A 22,432-nucleotide genomic window follows, 5' to 3' on the forward strand; every position below is an offset into this window, starting at 1 on the left:
GGTTTAAAGGCTTTTTTAATGAGTTGTTTGTACTAAAACTTGTGACTCAGCGGTATTAAAACACTTCCGATCGCGGGCGTCGTTCTGGAGTCGTCTCTTTGCTCTCCCCCACTCCCCACCTGGGCCCGTCCCCTCCGAGGGGTCAAACCCGCTTCTGCAATCCGATTCTCCACCATGCTGGATGGTTTTTGCCCTCCCAGGCAATCTGACCCAATATCTCGAGTCTTTTGCTCTTGGACGAGGGGATGTGGCCTTAAACACTGCCGAATTTAAGGCTAAACCTGTGGAAAAGCCCCATGACACCCCATCCCTTCCCCAAAAACAGGGATTTTTACAGCAGGGTGACCATGAGCCAGCACTGGGCCCTTGTGGCCAGGAAGCCAATGGTACCTGGGGTGGGTTAGAAGGGGGTGGTCAGTAGGTCAGAGAGGTTCTCCTGCCCCTCTGCTCTGCCCTGGGGAGACCACACCTGGAATCTTGTGTCCAGCTGTGGCCCCTCAGTTCCAGCAGGACAGGGAACTGCTGGAGAGAGTCCAGCGCAGCCACCAAGATGCTGCAGGGAGTGGAGCATCTCCCGTGTGAGGAAAGGCTGAGGGAGCTGGGGCTCTGGAGCTGGACAAGAGGAGACTGAGGGGGGACTCATTCCTGGGGATCAATATGGAAAGGGGGAGTGTCGGGAGGATGGAGCCAGGCTCTTCTGGTGACAACCAGTGACAGGACAAGGGGCAATGGGTGCAAACTGGAACACAGGAGGTTCCACTTAAATGTGAGAAGAAACTTGTTGGGGGTGAGGGTGGCAGAGCCTGGCCCAGGCTGCCCAGGGGGTTGTGGAGTCTCCTTCTCTGCAGACATTCCAACCCGCCTGGACACCTTCCTGTGTAACCTCATCTGGGTGTTCCTGCTCCATGGGGGGATTGACCTGGATGAGCTTTCCAGGGCCCTTCAACCCCTGACACTCTGGGATTCTGTGATTTGGGGCCCGCGGTGGCTCCTGTGACACCCCCCGGGTCACCCCAGGGGACAGAAGAGCATCGGCCAAGGGGGGGTGGGAAAACAGCTGTGAGGAGATAACGTGGGGGGTATAAAGGCCCCCACTGTTCTCCACACAATCCCTCCTGTGTTTTGTTCAGGATGAAATATGGGGTCGGGATGCCGAGCTCCACGAGACCCGTGGGATTTGCTGCCGCCTACACCGCGCCCAGGCTGAAATGTGGTTGTTTCCCTGCCCCAACACGCTTCTTTTATTTAATAAAACCAGGATGATGAGCATTATTTATGTTTCTAATCGTCCCTCTGGCTTGCACGCAGAAATCCTGTGAAATAATATTCATTTTAAATAGGCAGAAATGAGGGAAAAGGGAAAATGACCCCGCTGCCTCAAAGTCACCTCCAGAGCCCTCTCCACCTTGCTGAGATGTTCCCATCAAACATCTTTATCTCTTATTTCTATCTCTTATTTCTTTTCCTTCCAGCCATAGCAGCTTTATCCTGCACCATATGTGCTAAACCGCAAAGATTTGGGTCTCCTGTCAGCCCCATTTTTTTTAACATACAAGTTTTACAGACTTAGTGCGACACAAGAGCTGATTGTTCACCTTCATTACCCAGGGCAGTGATCTTAATTATTCGCCCACTGGTAGACCTGCCCCTCTGCCTGCAGCTTTTGGAGCCCCGAGAAGGTTTCAATTGAGGATCAAGAAGGCGAATTGGTTTGTGTGGCAGGATGCAAACCCCCCTCTCTCCCCATCCCTCCTTCATCATGGAAGGAGCAGACACATCTCCCTCTCTCTCTGCTGTTTGAGGCCGACAGCTCTTTCCTTTGGCCCCAGAGCCCCTGGCCAGGGCCGTTGGGAGAAGGGAGAAGGGAGCGCCGAGGCGCCAGGAGCCGCTGGGCGCCCGCAGTCAGGGTGGGGGATGTTTGGAGGCTCCAGGGGCACCCACAGCCAGTGTGGGGGATGTTTGGAGGCTCCAGGGGCACCCACAGCCAGTGTGGGGGATGTTTGGGGGCTTCAGGGGCACCCACAGCCAGTGTGGGGGATGTTTGGGGGCTCCAGGGGCACCCACAGCCAGTGTGGGGGTGCAGAGAAGCTTCTGGAATGCCCACAGTCAGATCTGATCAGCCAATAGAAATGGGACTCTCGTCGAGACTCCGTCCCTTGTTGTGGATCTCTTGGAGTTACGAGCGAGATGCTGCCGCTGAGACCCCCGGGATGGAGACCCCGCTTGCCTTGCCGCCACGGGTGTGAGTAAATTAACCCTCACAGGATTGCGAGTGTATTTATACTTTCCATGCACATTTGCACGTGTAACTTTCCGTGCTCAATATAAGCACGTATAAAATTAATCCTCACATAATCGCGGGTGTATTTTCCTCCCGTGCTTCCACATGAGCACGTGTAATATTCCGTGCACATTTACACGTGTATTAACCCTGGCAGGATTGCGAGTGTATTATAAATTTCCCCTCGCAGAATCGCGAGTGTACACTTTCCATACTCAATACGAGTACATGTGTCCCTTTACAATAACCCCACACCGTATCAGGCAGGTGTGGACTCCTCCCGGGCTCAGGGACGGCTCCGGCATTGTTTTGGTGCAGCCACGTGCATGCACTCTGTGGATCTCCTGTTGTATTAGTTGCTGCCCCTTCATAATTTTCCTCAACTGATATCCGAACCTGTATTCGAGTCACTTTTGGAGTGCTAAAACCCTGCTTCTCACCCATTTAATCAAAGTTGGTTTGGACGCTGTTGTCCCTTAAACCAACCTCGGGTGCCTCCGTGACAGTTTGATATATAATAAAATTATGAGCAGAAAATAAAAATAAATGTATTTTATAGGCATTACCAGGGTGTGCAGCTGCGGGTTTGTGTCACCTGAATCTTGGATGTCCAAGCACCGCAAATTCCCGAGCTGTCAATGGTGGGAAGTGAGGATGTTAACACACAAACCCTCCTGGATGTTTTCAGCACTAATTCACCGCTACGTGCCCAAAAGGGGGACCTGCCCTGGGTCAAAATCCCGGGAAAACAGGATAAATCAGGATAAATCTGCAGCAATCGCACAGATTGAGCACCCGGGGCTGGAGCTCAAGGGTTTGCCAAGACACCGGTGCCAAAATCCCCACAGGTCAGGGATTATCTAGAGGCCAAAATAACCCCAAAACAACACAAAGCTGAAAAGCCCGAGTGTGTCGCTCAAATATAACCCATGAAATGGAAATGGGGGTGTTTTGCATCGGTCCAGCGATGCCCGAGGGATGCACGGGGATGCTGCACCATGATGCTTTGCCAAAAAATGAGGAAAGAAGTGATTATTTTCCCAACCACAAGTGGATCAGAGAACAAACTTGAAGTTTTTAGGGCAGTTCCAGGTAGGGGTTCCACCTTCCAGGGTCACAAAAACCTCCTTGGGGCCCCTTATCTGGGCCATAACCACTGCAGTGGTTATCAATCACTTGTTTTGCACTTAATGAGGGCGGGGGGAAGTGTTTTAATCATAGTCTGCACGCCTGGCCAAAGGGTTTTCATTGTCCTCCTCGTTTTAGCTCCTTCCTCCAGCCACCTCCGCACCTCTGACCCTCCCACACCACCCCTGGGACCCGACGTGTCCCAGGCCGCTCACTCTTAGGCAGTAATTAAAATGTCTAATTAAAAACTGTGGGATACTTGCCCAGGACACAGAGTCCCCCGCCTGGGGAGCGTTCCCAGCGGGTCCCCACGGGTTCCCCCACGTGATGTTTTGGGGGAGGCTCCGTTCCCAGCCCGCTCCCCTCTCGCCGCGGGGACGCCCGTGGCACACGGAGCACAACCTTGGGAAACCTGCAATAAGCCGGTGGAGGCTCCGCGGGCGCCGCGTTGCCCCAGCGGGTCAGGACCGACCCATCGCTGCTCCAAAGCCCCCGGGACCCGGTGACAAAGAGCTGCTGCCACCGTCCCACCCAGCGGGGATGAGCCTGCGGGGAAGGTAACGCTGCCCAGAGCCCCTTCTCATTGCTGGAGGGCCAGAGCTGGGCTTGCGGGGCTAAGGATTTATTTTCCCTTTCCTTTCCTTTCCTTTCCTTTCCTTTCCTTTCCTTTCCTTTCCTTTCCTTTCCTTTCCACTTTCCTTTTCTTTCCTTCTCCTTTCCTTTCCTTTCCTTTCCTCTTTCCTTTCCTTTCATTTCCTTTCCTCTTTTCCTTTTTCCTTTCTCCTTTCCTTTCTTTTCCTTCTTTCCCTTCCTTTCCCCTTTCCTTTCCTTTCTGTTCATTTCCTTTCCTCTTTCTTTTCCTTATTTCTTCTCCTTTTTTCTTTTCCCTTTTCCTTTCCTTTCCTTCCCTTTCCTTCTTCCCTTTCCCCTTTCTTTCCTTCTTTCCCTTCCCCTTTCCTTTCCTTCTTTCCCTCCCTTTCCTCTTTTTCCTTTCCTTTCCTTCTTTCCTTTCCCCTTTCATTTCCTTCTTTCCTTTCCCCTTTCCTCCTTTCCTTTCCTTTCCTTTCCTTTCCTTTCCTTTCCTTTCCTTTCCTTTCCTTTCCTTCTTTCCCATTTCCTTCTTTCCTTTCCCCTTTCCTCCTTTCCTTTCCTTCCTCCTTTCCTTTCCTTCCTCCTTTCCTTTCCTTTCCTTTCCTTTCCTTTCCTTTCCTTTCCTTTCCTTTCCTTTCCTTTCCTTTCCTTTCCTTTCCTTTCCTTTCCTTTCCTTTCTTTCCTTCTCTCTCCTTGCTTTCCTTTCCCTTCCTTTTCCTTTTCCCCTCCCCATCCCTCCCTCCTTTCTTTTCCTTGCTCCTCTAACTCAAACCGCTGCACAATTTTCTTCGAAGGCTCCAGAACAGCCGGGGTCTGGTGGACAAAGAAACGAGATCATGGAGAGTTAGTCCAGAAGGGAGCTTGGGAAATTCCAAAAGAAGGTTGTGAATGGGGTTCAAGGGGCCGCCCGTCAGTGAGACGGCTCAGAGCGACGTGGTGAGCGACGCCATGGTGTGCGCTGGCTGTCACAGCCTGTGCCGGGGGTCTGGCTGAAGGTCACAAACCCAGCCATGGCAAAGGGGCATCACCCTGCGATAATTAACCCAGGCCACACAGTCACATTAATTAACGCCCTTCCAGGAACCCCCTGCCCAAAGGGTTGCAACTTCAAGTGTTAAATATTTAGCAACTTGGGCTGCGGAATGCATCGAGGTGCGATTTGCTGCCAGGCCGTGAAGACACAATGTCCTCTGCTCCACATCTCCACCCCTCTCTGCAATGTCCCTTCATCTCTGGCAGGGATGGAAAATCAATGGTCCCGTCCCCTCTGGTCCTTGGAAACGCTCCTCAAGGGCACCCATCTCAAGGCTCAGCCGCCCTCGTCCTCCTCCCGCATGGGAGATGCTTTCCTTGAGCTTGATGTTGGGACATCACAGGACACTGCTTGTGCTCCAGCACGGATGTTCCAACACTTAAAAGCAAGTAAAAGCAGTTGATCTTCCCACCAAATCACATGGAGATGGGGATGGAGGCACCAAGAAAACCCCGGGAAATCAGGAGGCAAATGCTCCTATCACAGGTTTTGGCAACAGCTGGTGTTTGACAAAGTTTCCAGCAGCCCAGATGCCCAAAGAGCAAGTTGGCATCTTCAGATGGTCTGTTTGGAAGAGAGGACACCTAGAGAACAACCCAGCATGGGTGTCTACACTGCAAAATTAATGGGTCCCTGAGGGCCCCATCTATACACAAACCTGGTGGCCCAACCTCTGAAGGTATCAGAGCATTTTGGCAGCATTAAGGACCGTGAGATGCACCCCAGATGACTCATGGGGACATCCTGGCCTGGGTGGCACTTTGTTCTTGGTGGATCAGGTATGTGGGAAGTGGCCGGGGCTGAGGTGGCCGATGTCGCGGTGCCCTTGCAGGTGACCCCATGAGCGCAGCCCTGCAGATGACGGCGTTTGGCCTGGCTCTGCTCTCAACCCTCTTCCTGCTCCTGGCCACGTGCACCGACTGCTGGATGGTGAACGCTGACGACAGCTTGGAGGTGAGAGAGCGACCGCCCTGTGTGGGTGCCTTGACATCCATGGGGTTATAGAACCACAGAATCATTTGGCTGGAAAAGACCCTCAAGACCATCGAGTCCAGCCATAACCCACCCCAGCACTGCCCCATGTCCTGAGAACCTCATGTCCGTCTGTCCAGCCCTCCAGGGATGGTGACTCCAGCACTGCCCTGGGCAGCCTGTTCCAATGCCCCACAGCCCTTTGGGGAAGAAATTGTTCCCCACATCCAACCTCAAACTCCCCTGGCGCAACTTGAGGCCGTTTCCTCTGCTCCTGGCGCTTGTTCCTGGGGAGCAGAGCCCGACCCCCCTGGCTCCAAGCTCCTTTCAGGCAGTTCAGAGATCAGAAGGTCTCCCCTCAGCTCCTGTTCTCCAGCTGAACCCCCCAGGTCCCTCAGCCGCTCCATCACACTTGTGCTCCAGCCCCTCACCAGCTCCGTTCCCTTCTCCCAACTCGCTCCAGCACCTCAAGGCCTTTCTTGGTGTGAGGGGCCCAAAACTGCCCCCGGGATTCAAGGTTTGGCCTCAGCAGCACCCCATGGGGCACGGGGTCGAGACACGGGTGTGGAAAGGGGACACAGTGGGACACACCTGCTGCTTTCTTCATGAGTCAGAGAATTAGAGGATGAGAGAGAGGGAGAAATGCTGGAGCAGAAGGAGACAGAGAGACATGGGACGTGTCCAGCTGCGTTGGTGGGAGCTGGGCTGGTTGGTCCCTGGGGAGCTGGGATGCACTTGGCTGCCTTTCTCTTCCATCCAGGTGAGCCACAAATGCCGGGGGCTTTGGAGGGAATGTGTCACCAACATGCAGGACGGGGTCAGGACCTGTGACCAGTACGACTCCATCCTGGCTGACCACCCAGGTGAGCTGCCATGGCCTGGAGGTGTTCTTGAAGTTCGGAGCTGAGATTTTTCCCTCTTCCTTTTCGAGATGATCCTCGGTGCAAAGGTCTGACCCTCAGCAGTAGCAAAGCAGGCCCGGGCTCCTCTTGGCCTCCTGCCCCATCGGCACAGCCTGGGCAGCAGACGGGGGCTCAGCCGTGTCACAGGGTCACGGAGCAGCCGAGGGGCTGTGGCACAGGCAGCCCAGGCACAGCTCCTGCCCCCCAGCACACGGTGGGATTTGCAACCCCATTGATGTCCCGTATGGGGTGAGGACCTGGCCAAGGACTTGTGTCCTCAGCTTATGGACAGTCACATCATGGTGTGGAGACTTCTCCTGGCCTGCACAGAAGAGCCCTTGTGTGGGGCAGTGACATGGGACAACCCAGATTTGGACAGAACAAGAGGCAGCACGGACCAAGTGGGGCTGTGCTGGTCTGGGGCCAAAGCTCTGTAGGGAGAAGCCCCACTGCACACAGCTGGCGATGTGACCCGTGCAGCTCTCACATCTGTCAACAGTACGTTGATATCTGCTCTTCAAGACAGCAGCTACACAACCTGGAGGGAAAAAAAGACCAGTTTGGACAGCAGCACCTTCTGTCCAAGCCTGTGCAGGAAGGTCTTGAGCCGGTGACCACATCCCGGGTGCTGATTGATGCACCTGTGTTGATTGGTTTCTTGAGCTGGTCTAGTAAGGAGCTGATCAAGCCCTGGTGCAAGGTTTCTGCTGAGCCTGGCGAGCACTTTGCCTACGGCACACGGCAAACGGGGTTGGTGGGTCCTGATGTAGATACCTCCTATGGACATGCCCACTGCTGAGTTGGGTGACTCTGCAGGGACACAGGCACCAGTCTGGAGCGGGGACACCAGGTCCTCTGAGCACTCCTAAGGCCCCTTTCTGGTTTTCTTTCCTTCCCAGTGAAGATCGTGGTGACGCGGACGCTGCTGATCTCCGCAGACCTCCTGGTCGGCCTGGCCTTGGCCACGCTGCTCCTCGGGCTGGACTGCATCAAGTTCCTCAAGGAGGACCCGCGTGTCAAACTGAAGATGTGCTACGGGGCCGGTGTCACCCTTGGCATCGGGAGTGCGTGGGTGGCCGGGACAGCCAAGGGCCAGATGGACCTTGTGTCCCATGGGGAGCGGGGGGGATGCTGAGAGCTGGGAGCACCCCCCCAGAGGAGTCTTGGGGACAATTTGGGGGTCATATGGCTCTTCCTTAACCAGCCCCGTTCCTCCCAGGCATCCTGGGGCTCGTGGGCTCCGTGTGGTACGCGGTGGACGTCTACGTGGAGAGGGCCACGCTGGTGTCGCGCAACATCTTCCTGGGCGTCCACTACGACTTCGGGTGGTCGTGCTGGCTGGGGATGGCCGGCTCCACCGGCTGCTTCGCCGCCTCCGTCCTGCTGACCTGCTGCCTCTGCGCCTGCACCGGTCAGTCTCCCGGCACACCCCACAGGGCTTCTTGCCCCCCAGGGATGTGTGTGGGTGAAGAGCAGCTCAGGGGGTGCAGGAACTCCGCACAGGGTCCAGCCAAACGGAGGTGAACCCCTTTGTGTCCGGCCCGTGCGCCCTGGGTGGGGGGTTGGGTCACACAGGGCAGGACGGGGCACAGTGGGGACCCGTGAGGGTGCGGAGGGGGCGCAGAAACGCTCCATCCGCATTTGTGGGACCCGGAGGTGCCGGTGAAGGCGCGTTGATGTCCAACGAACGCAGCGGCCACGCTGGAGCTGTGTCACTGCGACCAAAACCTGAGCCAGCGGCTGCAGGGAGGTGCCGGTGGAAACCTGTCCGTCCCACCACCAGGGACAGGGGGCAGGTCCCAGGGGGGGGAAGCGACTCCACAGCGCTGGCTGGCCGGGGTTGGCTCTCCCACCTCTGTGACACTTGTGACACAACCCAACTCTCCCCCGGCAGAGCGTGGCAGCCGCCAGCGACCCCAGCGGCCGCCCCAGCCCCGCGGCCCATCGGCCACCAGCACCATGTACGCCGTGGCCTCCCGCGTGTGACGGGCCGGCTCCCCGCGCCCGGCGCCGCTGCGGGACAGTCCCCACAACCGACCCCATTAAAGCACCGTCACCTGGACTGGGACATCTCGGCCGTTGCTTTAATGCTCCAATCGCAGGGTTTGCGTGAGCTGTGGCAAAAAAAGGTGCTGCGGAAATCACTCGCATACGAGGCTCCTTTCCCCAATTCCTGGTTTCACGAAAACAAACCCAGAAAAAGTGTCACTTTAAGAAAAGGTGCCCCCAAGTCCCCCGGGGCAGCTGTTGGGACACTGAGGGTGAAAGAGCGACTGGGAAATCACTGGGTGGAAAGTCCTTTCTGCACAGAGCGACGGTGACCGCAGAGCAACACTGACTCCACGTGGCCGGTGGCCCCGATGGCTCCGGCCCACGGAAACCGCCCCACGCTCAAATCCAGCAGCTGCGAGGTCTGCACCTAAAAACCGGGTAAAGCTGGTGGAGCCGGGAGCGTTTCTGGTGGGGGAACCGCGGCCACACGTCCGGCACAGGACGCGGTGAAGCCTGAGGAGGGTGCTCGACCTGCAAAGCTGCATTTTTAAATCATTTCCAAATGAATTATCATCCTTCTTGCAATCCATCCAAAGCAGAACCCAAAGCCTCCCCAGCCGTTGCTGTCCGCTCGGTCTCTGCCCCATCCCTTCCCATAGCGCAGGGACATCACAGTATCACAGGATGTCCGGGATTGGAAGGGACCTCAAAAGATCATCTAGTGCAATCCCCCTGATGGAGCAGGAACGGCAGAAAGGTCCCCAATTCACATTTTGTCACCCCAAAAGGCAGCAGAACAAGCCTGAGCGGACATTCCCACAGGGCCACAGCCAGTCCCTCAACGGGAAGGTGCAGGACAGACCCACAGCAGCGCTTTGGTGGCCCCTTCAGGCTGTAAAACACCTGCACCCGCAGCCAGGACAGCCCCAAGGGTCCCCCAGGGTGTTTGTCCCCAGGGAAGACGGGGACGTCGTTTCCAATCTCACCCGAAGCCAAGAGGCAGCAAAACCTCAGGTGTTTCACAGCTCCTGCGTGGGGTGCGAGGCAGGAACCCCCCGAGCGGCTGCCACGTCCTGCAGCGGGGCGCGAGTCCGTCTGCGTCAGCGGCGCAGGGTGAGGACACCCAGAGACCTGGGAAATGACAGCAATCCCACCGCTGAGGCTGCGTGACAAACCGAGAGGCAGCGACCGCTCGCTGTCCCCCGCGCGGTGTCGGTGCTCCCGGGGACAGTCGGCGGCTGGCACAGCGGGGACGGCAGCCACAAGGTGTTCAGAGGACCCTGGATGCACTTGAGCACACAAGAACACAGTTAAAACGAGCAGGAATTCACACAACACGGCTGGGAGCTGTCAAACCTGCCAGCAGAACACACCGCACACACCGGGGCTGTCACTCTGTCCCCCAAACCTTTCAGGAACATTTAACTTACACTCTTTCAGCCAAAAGTGGGTTTAAAAAGACCAAGCACACCAGGTAATTCTTTAAGACCTTTATTAACAGATGCTTGCAGTTTGACTTGAAAAAATCAGGTGTATATTTCATACAAATTAAAAATGAGGTTCTTAAAAATCTCAACTTGACCAGATATGAAACAATTTAAAAACCTTTAAAGGTATATTGAGAAAAAACAGGCTTTTAAAAAACGTGTTTATAGTTTCCAAAAGGAGACTTCTTTAGGTAAAAATAATAAAAACCCCATGCTGCATAGATAATGCAGATAGTTCTAGTAATCTGGTCAACAGCAAAAAGCAAGCACTTAAGGTCTTCAGTTCCAATTCTTTTGTTCATTTCTTATTGCTGGAATTTCGTTTTCTTGTCTTCTTCATTTCTTAAGTCTTTTCTTTGATGACTAAACTGAAAAAGAGGAATAAAAAGGGATGATCAGACGGGTGTTGGGGGTTACACGGGGGTTCTGTCTACCAAGATTCAGCTGCAATTAATTCACAGGTTCTCACTGAGACAACTCGCACACACATAGAAAAATCCTCATCAACCACAGCTCGTTAATCAGCTCACTTGACTCCCCCCGTCACTGCCAGCGACCAAGCTGCTGGTTTTCCCGGCAAAAGCAACACGAAGGACTCGGAGAGACGACGCTAAATGGAAGCACAAAGGAAACCCGGCAGGAGCCGCTGCGAACACAGCGAGTCTGGGAGGGCAGGAGGACGCGCCAACGGCTCCAGCAGGCGGAGGAGCAGATCTGTACCTGTGGCTTCTGAAAGCCGCTGCCCAGACCACAGAAACCACGATTTATAGTCTCCAGTAACATCAACAGACAGAAAAAACAAGCCAAGTGTCATCCTGGGGGTTGTTGGAAGCCACGACATGAAGAATTCATCCGGCTGGTGTTAACAGCGGGATCGAGCAAAGGTTCAGATCAAGTGCACAGAAAACAGCGCGGTGAGGACTGAAGAGGGACCGAGTCACAAATCTGGCAGCAGCTCAGCCCCCCGGGAACGAGTCCCCAAACTGGGGGAGGTTGGAGCTGCTGCTGTCACCAAACCACCCCCAGCCCAGCTCCTGCATCTCCTTCCCCATACTCTGCCCTGGGGAGACCACACCTGGAATATTGTGTCCAGCTGTGGCCCCTCAGTTCCAGCAGGACAGGGAACTGCTGCAGAGAGTCCAGCGCAGCCACCAAGATGCTGCAGGGAGTGGAGCATCTCCCGTGTGAGGAAAGGCTGAGGGAGCTGGGGCTCTGGAGCTGGACAAGAGGAGACTGAGGGGGGACTCATTCCTGGGGATCAAGATGGAAAGGGGGAGTGTCAGGAGGATGGAGCCAGGCTCTTCTGGTGACAACCAGTGACAGGACAAGGGGCAATGGGTGCAAACTGGAACACAGGAGGTTCCACTCAAACGTGAGAAGAAACTTGTTCCCGGTGAGGGTGGCAGAGCCTGGCCCAGGCTGCCCAGGGGGTTGTGGAGTCTCCTTCTGTGCAGACATTGCAACCCGCCTGGACACCTTCCTGTGTAACCTCATCTGGGTGTTCCTGCTCCATGGGGGGATTGACCTGGATGAGCTTTCCAGGGCCCTTCAACCCCTGACACTCTGGGGTTCTGTGACCGTTTGTCACCAGCAGAGCCCCTGGGGGTGTTTCCCGGCCCAGGCAGAGTGATGGGTGAGACACCAGCAACAGGACAGGAACACTGGTGAGAGCAAAGAGAGAGGGAGGAAGGACAGACAAGGAAAGCACCAGAACAAGTAGAACAGAGCCCTACCAACAAAATATATTCCCAAATTAGCAAAACTGTCTGCCAGCAGACAGCACCAAATCAGCGCCGCGCCACAGCCCATTTGCCTTGTGACAAAAGCAACGTTTTCACACCAACAGTCCTGCGAGGCTCCCGAGCAGCAGCACAGCGGCTCCTCTGCACCGCGACCACCATCCCAACCGGTTTTTCCAGTGCCTTTTTTTAAGGCAAAAAGCTGCTACTGAGACATTCCTACAAATTGTGCACCAGCTTGCTAGAAATTAATGCCTAGAGGTCCTAGTGCCATTCACCTCCCATTTGGGACGGAGCGATAACAGAGCCCAGGAAGCACCAGGACCTGTTTCTCCCCAGCTCCTTCCAAGTCACTACCCCAGCACTGCTTAAGTTACTATTTCTGGGTGGAAAAAGGCTGAACTACTGAGCACCACCAGGATTTCAAGCTTAACATCACTCTAGGCCATGAATCCATCAACAAAAATTCAACCTGGTCACTGAGTCCTCCTAATTAACCAGCACTCGTACGGCAAACTCTCAACGTTGGGTTCTGCAGGCACACAAGCATGAGCAATAGTCCAAACCTCGAAAGGTAAAAATTAAAGGAAAGCAGCAAAAGAAAATGAAGCCGTATGCTGGAGCAGCCCCGGCCACGCACCCGGATGATGGTAGAGATGTTAAGCCGGTGTTTACTCAGCCCCGCCCTGCTCGGCCTCGGGAGCGGACGTGTTCTCAGCTGGTGGTTCGGCTGTCTTCGTCTCTTTGCCATCTTGTGGTTTAGGGTTCTCTGGGCGTCTGCGTCGGTAGTTGAAGTTACGACGGTACCGACGTTGAGGTGGCTGCTGACTTTGGGTCTCATCCCCTTGGTTCTCTTTATCTTCTTCGTTCCCGTCCTCTCTAGGCTGTCTTTGACGAGGAGGACCCCTGAAAGTCAAGCTGGGCTTTAACAATGCAGCATCTGACCATCGCCATGTTCTGGTTCTGTTGCTAAAAGGCAAGGTTTAAAAAATTAAAATAGAAAAAAAGAAGTCGACGTGCAGCATACCTGCGGAATCGCGGTCTGTAACCTCGATACATGTTCTGTCTGACTGGTCTGCCTTGTTCTCCTGCACCCTGGTTGTCAGCACCCTGGAAGACACGAGGCAACAAACCATCTCAGCCACATGCAGCTGGTAACGCCGCAGCTCATCACGTCGGGAGGAAGCGGCTGCCAGGCCAAGCCTGCGCCGTACGAGGTGAGAATTCGTGTTTCTTCCAGTTAATCGCATGGGAAGTTAACACAAATTCAATCAATTTTTTAAAAGCTGTAACATTAGGACCTTCAGCTTATTGACATCTACTCCAATGTCTCACGTTAGCGCCACATCACACCAAAAACACCTCGAGCATCTACCAAAAGCAGCACAAAGCTGCATCCGTCGCCCTGCTCCAAAGGAATCGGGGTAGTTTGGCATCAGGTTTTAAGCAAACGTTACCTCCACGATCTCTCCCTGCACGGGAGGGTTGGTGTATTGTGGTCGACGCCCATAGGGCCTACGCATATAGTAAGGTGGGTACCGCCGCCTGCGGTAGGGGCGGCGTTGCTGGCCTTGACCTTCCGGGATGTTCTCTGCTCCTTCGTTCTTTTCCCCACTCTCACTATTCTGGTAGTTTTGCTGGTAGTTGCGTGGAGGACCCCTACGACGTGGATATCGTCTGTAATGGTTACGGTCTGCTGCGTATTTGCTGCCTTGCACTGGAACTCCACCGGGACCTGTCACGTTCGCCGCCTCCGCGCCCTGCGGAGCGGAGAGCGGGTGAGCAACTCAGCACCACGGTTACAGCAAAATATCATTGAGCAGCGATTTACATCCACATCGCAAGGCACCAAAAAAGCCATTCATCTCCCTGGATGTCATGAGGCATCGGCTCAAACCGCAGGCACCACAGCAAAGCCTGCAGACCGAGTTTTCCGCACGTGCCCCGACACCCCGGAGACGCGTTTACCTTTTCTCCCTCAACCACATCAAACTCCACGGTCTCTCCATCTCCTACGCTGCGGAGGTACTTCCTGGGGTTATTCTTCTTTATGGCAGTCTGACAACATAATATTACAGAATTACATTCACAGGCACAGCACAAAAATGCTACTTAGCATATCTGAAGAATTAAGAAAAAAAAGATTAAAGAATTTGAGTTTTTAGTATCTTAAGAGGAAGAGCTGTACTCCTGAAAAAGCAATGAAACCACCATGAAAATCCAAGAAGTCATCAAATTAACTCTATTACTATAGTTCTGGCCCACGTGAAACGTGTAGCAGCTGACCAGAAGCATCTGTCAACGTGCTGCCCGCTGAAAAAGCGGCTTGAAAACAAACCAACCCCCACAACACACGCTGCCCATAGTGTCGCTACCAGAGCTTAGCACTGAACACCCCACAGCATCTATACACACCAATATATAAGCATTTCTGATTTCCAAGCCACTGCGGCACACAGACCATCCCCAGCCATAGCCAGAAATCAAGAGATTGTTTTCTTCTCTGAGGCTTCACACCACCATCGCTCCAGCCACGGCATTCACCAATTCATCACAAATCTACTCTACACGGGTACGATACGTCAAGGATTAACCTTCCCAAGGCATCAGCACCAGACAAGCCTTTGTATCGGTACCCGCACGTTGAACGACTCTACTGAAAAACACTGAGCTTTCCGCACTATTTGATTCCATTTTTGCCAGATGAGTTAACAGGCGCCACGCTCAGCCACGTTCTGCTTATCAAATACTTTAACTGAACACTAATCCAAGTGTAACAACTTTACAAAAAATCCCAGCAGCAGAATTCCACTGGAGTTTTTCCCTAAATGGAACAAAATCTATGGAAACACACGCCCACAAGTCTCACCCTATAAAATAGTGGTTTTGGGAAAGACAGGAAAGCTTATTACAAGAGAAGCTGCGTTAACAGCCAAGCTTGATCACGGGGATGGGCAAATACAGACACAGCTCTAACTCCTAAACCAAGCCCATTTCTTTCAGATGAGACCCCTAAAGCTGTTTTATCAAGAAAATTCTTACATTAAAACAAATCACTGCCAAACTGCGCTTTTAGAAACGTAACAGTAGTTACAGGACAAGTCCCGAGGTGTGGCTGGCGAGTCAAGGTCACAGCCGTGGCCCGACAGCTCCCGCAGGGCACGGGTTCCTCACACACACACACATACACAGCAGAGCTGTTTGGCCTTTATCCGCTACCCCGTGACAGAATAACCTTTATAAACAAACGCTGCTGCCTTTTAATCGCAGGTAAATTCAGACACAGCCCAAGCAAGAGAGCTGGCAAATCCAACTCCTGTCAAACCACTTCCCAGGGGCTCCTTTTTCCTCCCTTTGTTTACACCACCAGCAATACATCCCCAACTGGAAACAAAAGAACAATCCACGGACTCCTAAATGCCCCAAGTAAGCCAAGCTCCACCAAAACTCTGTGTGGGCTGCGTCACAGGAGATCCCGAGCCAGGGTGCAAACCCAGACTTGCTCACACTGCCAGGGCAGACCAAGGACTAAGCTAAGGCCACAAAATAATCCCAGGTGTGGTGGGCAGTCTCAGTCTGGAACCAGTTTCTAAAGGTTTACATGCTCACTATGCAAGTGTACATATCTGTTAAACTGAAAAAGTACCTATTAAAATGTTCGCAGACTTTCACTGAAAGCCTGGAGCAATACATTCCATAAAAGTTTTGCCTAAAGTCTTCACTGGCACTTCTATTATTACAGCCTATTACCCTATTAGCGCCCAACTAATTTCCCTCCCTGCTGCAAGCTTTTCATTTCACTTCATTTCCATACACTTACTAACAACCGTACGAATCCACGAGGCAGCTTCCCTGGACAGCAGCGATCGTCGAGCACAGCCGGCGCCATTTCCATCACATTAACGTCCCACCTGTATCCCGTGTCCTCCCCACAGATGTACGTGGATGTGTGAAAGCCCCAGCCACGTGCAACCCAACAGCGAGAACACTTGTTCGTGTTCAGGTAACAGCTCTCGGAAAATGTGAGGCCCTTTCCCAGCTTTGATTCTACTCACACAGGTCACGCGCAGCGAGTTTCAGAGGGAACGTGTTTTGGTTTCAAAGGAATCTTACCTGATGGACAAACACATCTTCCTTGGTGTCATTCCTGCAAGACAACAGGAAATTGAAGTTCATGTATGAAATGCACAGTAAGCCCGGTTTAAAAATGTGGTTGTTCAGGGTGGGGACAGAACTGCCAAGACAAGCAGCTGTCGGCACCAGCTCCCAACCAGCCCCAGCAGCTCACTGCTGGAATAAAGAGACGGCTGGGCAGCGTGAGCAAGGCTCAGAGCGCTAAGTTGCAGGGAAACAGCTCCTTCTCCCTCCTGCACACCCGCGGTTCATCCCACCCCACCCAGGGGCACGTGTGGAGAGGGAAGAACACCTGAGAGCGGCCAGACGATCATTTCTGACAGAGGCTGGGTGGTGCGACAGCTCTGCGCGATCTCTGCAGTCACATCCCCACAGCCTCCACGTTCCCTTCGTTTAAGGAGCGACCAGCGCTCCAGCAGCAGGGTCAGGCAAGTTGCATTTGTGAGCACAGAGAGGGAAACCTTGAGCTTCTCCCCTCCCAAAAAACAGCAAACAGCTCAAGTCTGCAGCTCCACAGACCCCAAAGCCTCTTTCACGGTGCAGCTTCCAAGGCTGGACAACACAATGCGGTACCAACGAGGTCAGCAAAGCTCCGTGGTGGAGCTGGACAGGCTGTTTTCACCAACAAATTCACAGCCCCACCAGCCCACCCTCACTGCAGCGCTGGTTTCATTAGTCTGCAGAACAGTTTGAATCAGTAGCAAAGTGGCTTTTATTTCTTAGAATGACCGGTGAAGAACAACGCAAAGCAAAGCTGGTGTTAAGATGTGCTCAGGACTAACTGGAGAGCTTATGGGTGTGAGAAACAGAATAAAGAATTCTTGTTTTTAAAGATACAGCCAAGCGTTCCTCAAGATGACAATTAAGACTCTTCCAAAAACTCAATCCACTCCATCTTCCAAAAACTACGGCTATTCTATCAGACAGCACCAGTAAAAATAAGTCGCCTTGTTTCCTCAGGGAATTGATGCCTACAGGCCTCACAGGTTATGGGACAAGGAAACCAAGCAGAGCAGCCTGATCAGCACCCAGAAGCCCTTGCAAAGCTGGAGCCTCAGCGCAACATCTCCTACCAGATGCTCTAAAAGCCAAAAACCTTCAGAAAAGCCCAGTAACAGGTTTTCAGTGAAAAACATAAAGCTTGGAACCCTCCTTCACTGGGAAGCGACAAATGGTGGCAGGAAGAGCTCATGTGTGCGCTCTGCAAGTGTGGACACTGTACTCTCGCTAAGTTCCATTCTGGACAATCATCCCAGATACTGGGTTTTAAAGTCCTTTTGAAAACGCAGTTTCCAATTAAGAGGACACTGGAGATTTAGATCAACAAATGACCCGGTTACACAGACACGGCTCAAGGTGCAGACACGGTCAATGGGGAAGGCCAGCGGTGTTTTCCAGAGGGTGTGTCAGTGGCACAGTGACCACCTTCTCAAGAGAAACTCTGAAATGGCACAAGAGAAACCCCCATTCTGAGAGCTTAACAAGCCCTTTAACTCATCTTTGCACTAAATGACTCCTCCCTCAACATCTTTAATCCATAAAAATGTTTAAAAAAATTAATCAGATGAGCAGATTAAGGAAAGGCCGCTGTTAAGCCCGGCAGAATGCTAAATCCAGAGCCAGAGCTCAGTGTGCAGCTCCAGCGATGGCAAAAGGACCAACTCACTGTCCTGCACACCCGTTTAGTATTTTGCCAATGACGAGAAACAACTGACAGGTACTCAGAATGCAAAAATATTTCAGGACAGAAACGCACTTTTAACATTCAAACACAGGAAATACTTGAACGTGCACCTACACCAAAGCTGAGTTTTAGTTCCCAAGTTAAGCTGAGCTGCCGGCAGCCCCGGCCGGAGCGAAGCCGAGCGAGGGCAGCGGCTCCGCAAAGCCAGAGATCCCGGAGCCCAGGAAATGTCCCCCCCCCGGTTATCTCTTGATAACACCACAACCCGCTGGGCTTCTCATTAAAAATGGCAACCTCAGGGATTAACCAGCTGCCAAATTACCGTCCGGGGAAGCCACTGGGATGGCTTAACTCGCTGCTGCTGCTTCCCGGCCTGACTCAGTTGCTGAGCGTTTCCACTACCGAGGGAAACAGGAAAAGCCTTCCCTAGAGGGACAGTTTGCGGCCTGTGACTTTATAAGCGTTTATAAAACCCAAAGAGGCTCAAGCCTACAGCACCGACAGCTATTTGACATTTCACATGAAAACCTACGTGAAGAACGCAAACTGGGCAGACTCCGAGCGGAGTTCTTGAAAGTTTCAGACACAAAACCAATTAGGGAGCTTGGCAGACAGTTCAGACTGGGTCATGAGGTAACAGACAGTTGAAAAAAAAAGCAATATTTAAACTAAACATAAAGAAAAGGCCAAGTAACAGCCCCAGGATCTACGCTTGCTTCTCTCTCCTAAGGCTTATACCAAAATTCTGGAGCTGTGGGGTTGACACACCAAGTGTTTAAGGGAACGTGGCATCTGCAAAACGACCCCAGGAGGCCCCTCCAGAGCACCCAAAATGCCTATTTTTCCGTAATTGGTTTGCAGATTCCAGGACTCCTCCACTACCCAACCCCATCACTGATACGCTCATTTTAAGTATTGACACAACTGTTCCATTTTTCCTCTCAACCAACTGCAGCCATGAAAAGAATCTTGTAGGCACTTGTTTCTTGAGCCCCCTTATAGACTCCAGTCTTGCAATATAAAATCAGTCTGAATTTTGCTCATTTCCCATACATTTAGGCTTCCTTGAGATAAAGTGATTTTAACTACCAAGCACTCAAAGTGATTTTTGCTTGTAGCGATGTCACTGAACTTCACACAGGAGTTTAAACAAATATTTTGCCAGTAGATTTCTACGCCCTTAAAGCCAAAAACAACCCCAGAACCCCCTATCCAACAAAAAATTAAAAGAATCTTAAGGTAGGAAATATCGCCATGAGAATATGGATATTAGGAATAATTTATTCCCAGAAAGGGATGTTGGGTGTTGCAACAGGCTGCCCAGGGGAGTGGTGGAGTCACCATCCCTGGAGGGGTTGAAAATACACATAGATGAGGTTCTGAGGACACGGGGCAGCGCCAGGGGTGGGGAATGGTTGGACTCCATGAGCCTGGGGGGCTTTTCCACCCAAAATGGTTCTATGAGAATAAGTTCACCGAGCCACCCAAGTTCTTACAAAGATTAAGGCACTAAAAAGCCAACGTGATAAAACGGCCGGGGCCAAAGCGCAGGGGGCAGGACACATGTCACCCCTTCCTCCCGCCAAGTGTCACCGCGCGGGGTGACAGCGGCGACAAAGCCCCGCCCCGCAGCCCCCCGCCCCCCCGCCCCCTCACCTGTTGATGAAGCCGTAACCGTTCCTCACGTTGAACCATTTCACTGTTCCCAAAACCTTCGTTGCTGCGGGAGGGGGGGGGGGAAGGCGGCGTCAGGCGGCACGTGGCGGGGCGGCGCGCACAAAGGCCCCGCGTGGCGGACATCTTGCGCCGCCCCGCCCCCACCCGCCGACACGCGGGGCCCGGCGGCGCGCGCGGGAGGGAGCGGGGAGGCGCCCCGGGGGCGATCAACGGCCGGCGCGGGGGCGCGCGCGGCGCGTGCGGGAGGCGCGCGCCGCCCCTCAGCCCAGGGGGAGCTCGCGCCGCCCCTCAGCGATGGCGGGAGGGGAGTGGGGGGGGGGAGGTGGGCTCGCGCCGCCGCCGGGGCCCCCCCCAACCGCCGCGAGCCCCCGGCCCCTCACCGATGACCTTCTTGTCCCCGCCGGCGGGAGGCGCCGCCGAGGCCAGGCCGCTGCCCCCGTTCCCGGCGCCGCCGTTAGGCTTAGAGTCGGCGGGGGCGGCGGGGGCCGCCGCGGGGACGGGGGCGGCGGGCGGCTGGGTCTCGGCCTCGCTGCTCATGGCGGCGGCTGTTCGGTGCGGACGGTGGTGGTGACTGGCTGTTTGCGCCGCCTCCCGCGGTGTGATGGTGACTGAGGCCGGCCGTGGGGGGGCTGCTCCCTGCTCCGGGCTCGCTGAGCTCCGCTCTCCGCTCCCGATACCGATCGAACTGGCCACAATGGCGGCCCGCACCGGCTAGCCACCCCGCGCGCCCCGCCCGCGCCACACACCATTCGCCGCTCGGGCCGCCCGTTAAACGGCGAGCGAGCCCATTGGCTCCTCGCCTCGCGGCCACCGCCCCTCGCGTGATGTCCATTGGCAGCGACATCTGCCTCTCCTCAGGCGCGCGCGCCCATTGGCCGTTACGCCCGCGGCTGCCAGGCTCGCTTTTCTTACCGGCCTAGCCGGAGTCCCCGCCCCCGCCGCCTGATTGGCCAACTCCGCCGCTCCCGCCCCCAACGGGCCCGACCGGGGAAGTGCGCGCGACCATGTGGCGGCAGCGCCCGCGGCCGCTCGGGCCCCTCCCGCGGGACCCCCGGGTTGTCCCCCCCGGTCCGGTCACCCCCCCCCCGGTCCGGTCACCCCCCCCCCGGTCCCGTCACCCCCCCCCGGTCCGGTCACCCCCCCCCGGTCCGGTCACCCGGCCCCCGGCCGCCCCGCGGTACCGGGACTCGGCCCAGCGGCCGCGCTGGCGGCGGTTCCCGCTCTCTAAGCCACCGATTCCCGGTACAAGGGCCGGTGCAGCCCCCGCGCGGCTCCGTTAGGAAAAATAATCAGGAGGAGCCCGCGGGTGTTAATTAAGGCTGGGGAATGACGGACCTGAAGACATGGCGGAGCTGCCATAAATCCCTAATTAGGAGCAGTTAACGCACCGTTAATCACCCCCCGGGGAACGGGAGCTGCGCTGGGGTAGGGCGGGACACTGGGCTTAACCTCCCGGGAGCAGGGACCCGGGTCTAACCCCCCCGGGGAACAGCAGCCGGGTCTAACCGCCCCCCCCAGGCAGCAGGCACTCCGGTTTAACCCCCCAGGCAGCCCGGTCTAACCCCCCCGGGGAACAGCAGCCGGGTCTAACCGCCCCCCCCAGGCAGCAGGCACTCCGGTTAACCCCCCAGGCAGCCCGGTCTAACCCCACCCCGGGGAACAGCAGCCGGGTCTAACTCCCCCCCGCGGTGAGCAAGCAGCCCGGTTTACTTTCCCCGGGGAGCTGCAACCGGGCCTAATCCCCCGCAGGCAGCAGATACGCAGGTCTAACACACCAGGGGAGCAGGCAGCTGGGTTTAACCCCCCCAGGCAGCCCAGTCTAACCCCCCTGAAGCAGCAGACACCTGGATCTAACCTGCCCCGGGGAGCTGGCAGCTGGGTCTAACCCCCCCAGGCAACCAGGTTTAACCTCCCTAGGGAGCGGGAAGCCAGGTCTAACGCCCCCCAGGGCAGCAGGCAGCCCAGTCTAAACTCCTCCAGGGAGCAGGCAGTCGGGTCTAACCCCCGCCAGGCAGCCGGGTCTAAACCCCCCACAGGGTGCAGGCAGCACAGAGGCCCTGAGCCCTGGGCCGGCCCTGCTGGTGAGGAGGGGGAAGGGTCTGGGCTTCCCCCTCAAACACTGAGGGCCTGGTTGGGCTCTTCCAGCCCCCCAACTGGCCTCTGCTCCCCAGGGAGCTCCTTGGGTGGCACCTGCCAGGGATTTACTCAAACGCCTCCTAACTGAGCCATTGAAGTGGTAGCCCCGGGTCAGATGTCTCTTCAAAGGCTGGGCTTTAATTAGGCCTTTCCTAAGCAGCCCAGGGGAGCTTCTCTGCTGTGGGGGGGGGGAGCTGGTGTGGGGCAGCTCCCCCTTCTCCTGAGCCCTTCTTGCCGCTCGGGAAGGCACCAGCGTTGGATTTATCTCGATGGAGCTTTTCTCGAGCAACGGGACGGGCTGATCGCAGGGACAAACGCACCGGCTGGGAAAGGGCTGTTGAGCCTGCGCCCAGAAATACGCCGGAGTTCTAGCAAAAAAGCACCGTGAATGTCAAAGGAAAAGCCGCTCTGTGGTCTGTCCGGGCCTGGGAGGGACGGGACGGCGGGTTCCGCGTGTCGTTCCTCGCCTGACGTTCTGCAGGTGCCAGAAGGTGCGATGCCTCGGGGTGCAGAGGAGCGAGCGCCAGTGTCCTCAGCAACCGTGCGACCCCAGCAATGGAGACAGGACAAGGAACCCCCATTTCTACTTTAGAACCCCAATTTTTACTCCTAGAGCACAAACACCCTCTGCTTCCCAGCCCAAGTCTCTGTCTCAGCACTCGGGTGGCACCGAACA

At 55.1% G+C, this 22,432-nt stretch overlaps 2 protein-coding genes across 4 annotated transcripts; one reads left to right on the forward strand and one right to left on the reverse strand.

Annotated features, from left to right (window-relative positions):
• Positions 1-4,819: 4,819 nt before the first annotated feature.
• LOC309448373 (claudin-16-like) lies at positions 4,820-8,893 on the forward strand (the record flags this gene model as incomplete). Its single annotated transcript, XM_082069844.1, has 5 exons — positions 4,820-5,987; positions 6,766-6,868; positions 7,807-7,971; positions 8,127-8,372; positions 8,802-8,893. The coding sequence occupies exons 1-5, from the start codon at positions 5,874-5,876 to the stop codon at positions 8,891-8,893; spliced, it is 720 nt and encodes a 239-aa protein (XP_081925970.1). The 5' UTR covers positions 4,820-5,873.
• Positions 8,894-10,374: 1,481 nt separating this feature from the next.
• YBX1 (Y-box binding protein 1) lies at positions 10,375-20,321 on the reverse strand. Of its 3 annotated transcripts, none has more exons than XM_082069879.1 (8): positions 20,001-20,321; positions 19,600-19,663; positions 16,239-16,272; positions 14,094-14,183; positions 13,583-13,885; positions 13,153-13,235; positions 12,766-13,043; positions 10,375-10,749 (listed from the first exon to the last, which is right to left on the reverse strand). In XM_082069879.1, exons 1-7 carry the CDS (start codon positions 20,155-20,157, stop codon positions 12,797-12,799), a joined length of 978 nt encoding a protein of 325 aa, XP_081926005.1. In that variant the 5' UTR covers positions 20,158-20,321; the 3' UTR covers positions 10,375-10,749; positions 12,766-12,796. The 3 variants fall into 3 exon arrangements, with proteins under 3 accessions (XP_081926005.1, XP_081926004.1, XP_081926006.1); XM_082069878.1 differs by having other exon boundaries at positions 10,375-10,754; XM_082069880.1 differs by having other exon boundaries at positions 10,375-10,754; positions 12,766-13,031; positions 20,001-20,215.
• Between the last annotated feature and the right edge of the window lie 2,111 nt (positions 20,322-22,432).

Source organism: Streptopelia decaocto, assembly GCF_964273445.1.
Source record: "Streptopelia decaocto genome assembly, chromosome: 20".
NCBI lineage: Eukaryota > Metazoa > Chordata > Aves > Columbiformes > Columbidae > Streptopelia > Streptopelia decaocto.

Excerpts from the sequence above, each read along its gene's own strand:
- YBX1 (XM_082069879.1), bottom strand. The coding sequence starts at position 20,157 with ATGAGCAGCGAGGCCGAGACCCAGCCGCCCGCCGCCCCCGTCCCCGCG. Across the intron at positions 14,184-16,238 it reads AAGATGTGTTTGTCCATCAG|ACTGCCATAAAGAAGAATAA; the intron begins GTAAGATTCCTT and ends TTATGTTGTCAG. Across the intron at positions 13,044-13,152 it reads TACAGACCGCGATTCCGCAG|CTTGACTTTCAGGGGTCCTC; the intron begins GTATGCTGCACG and ends GTTAAAGCCCAG.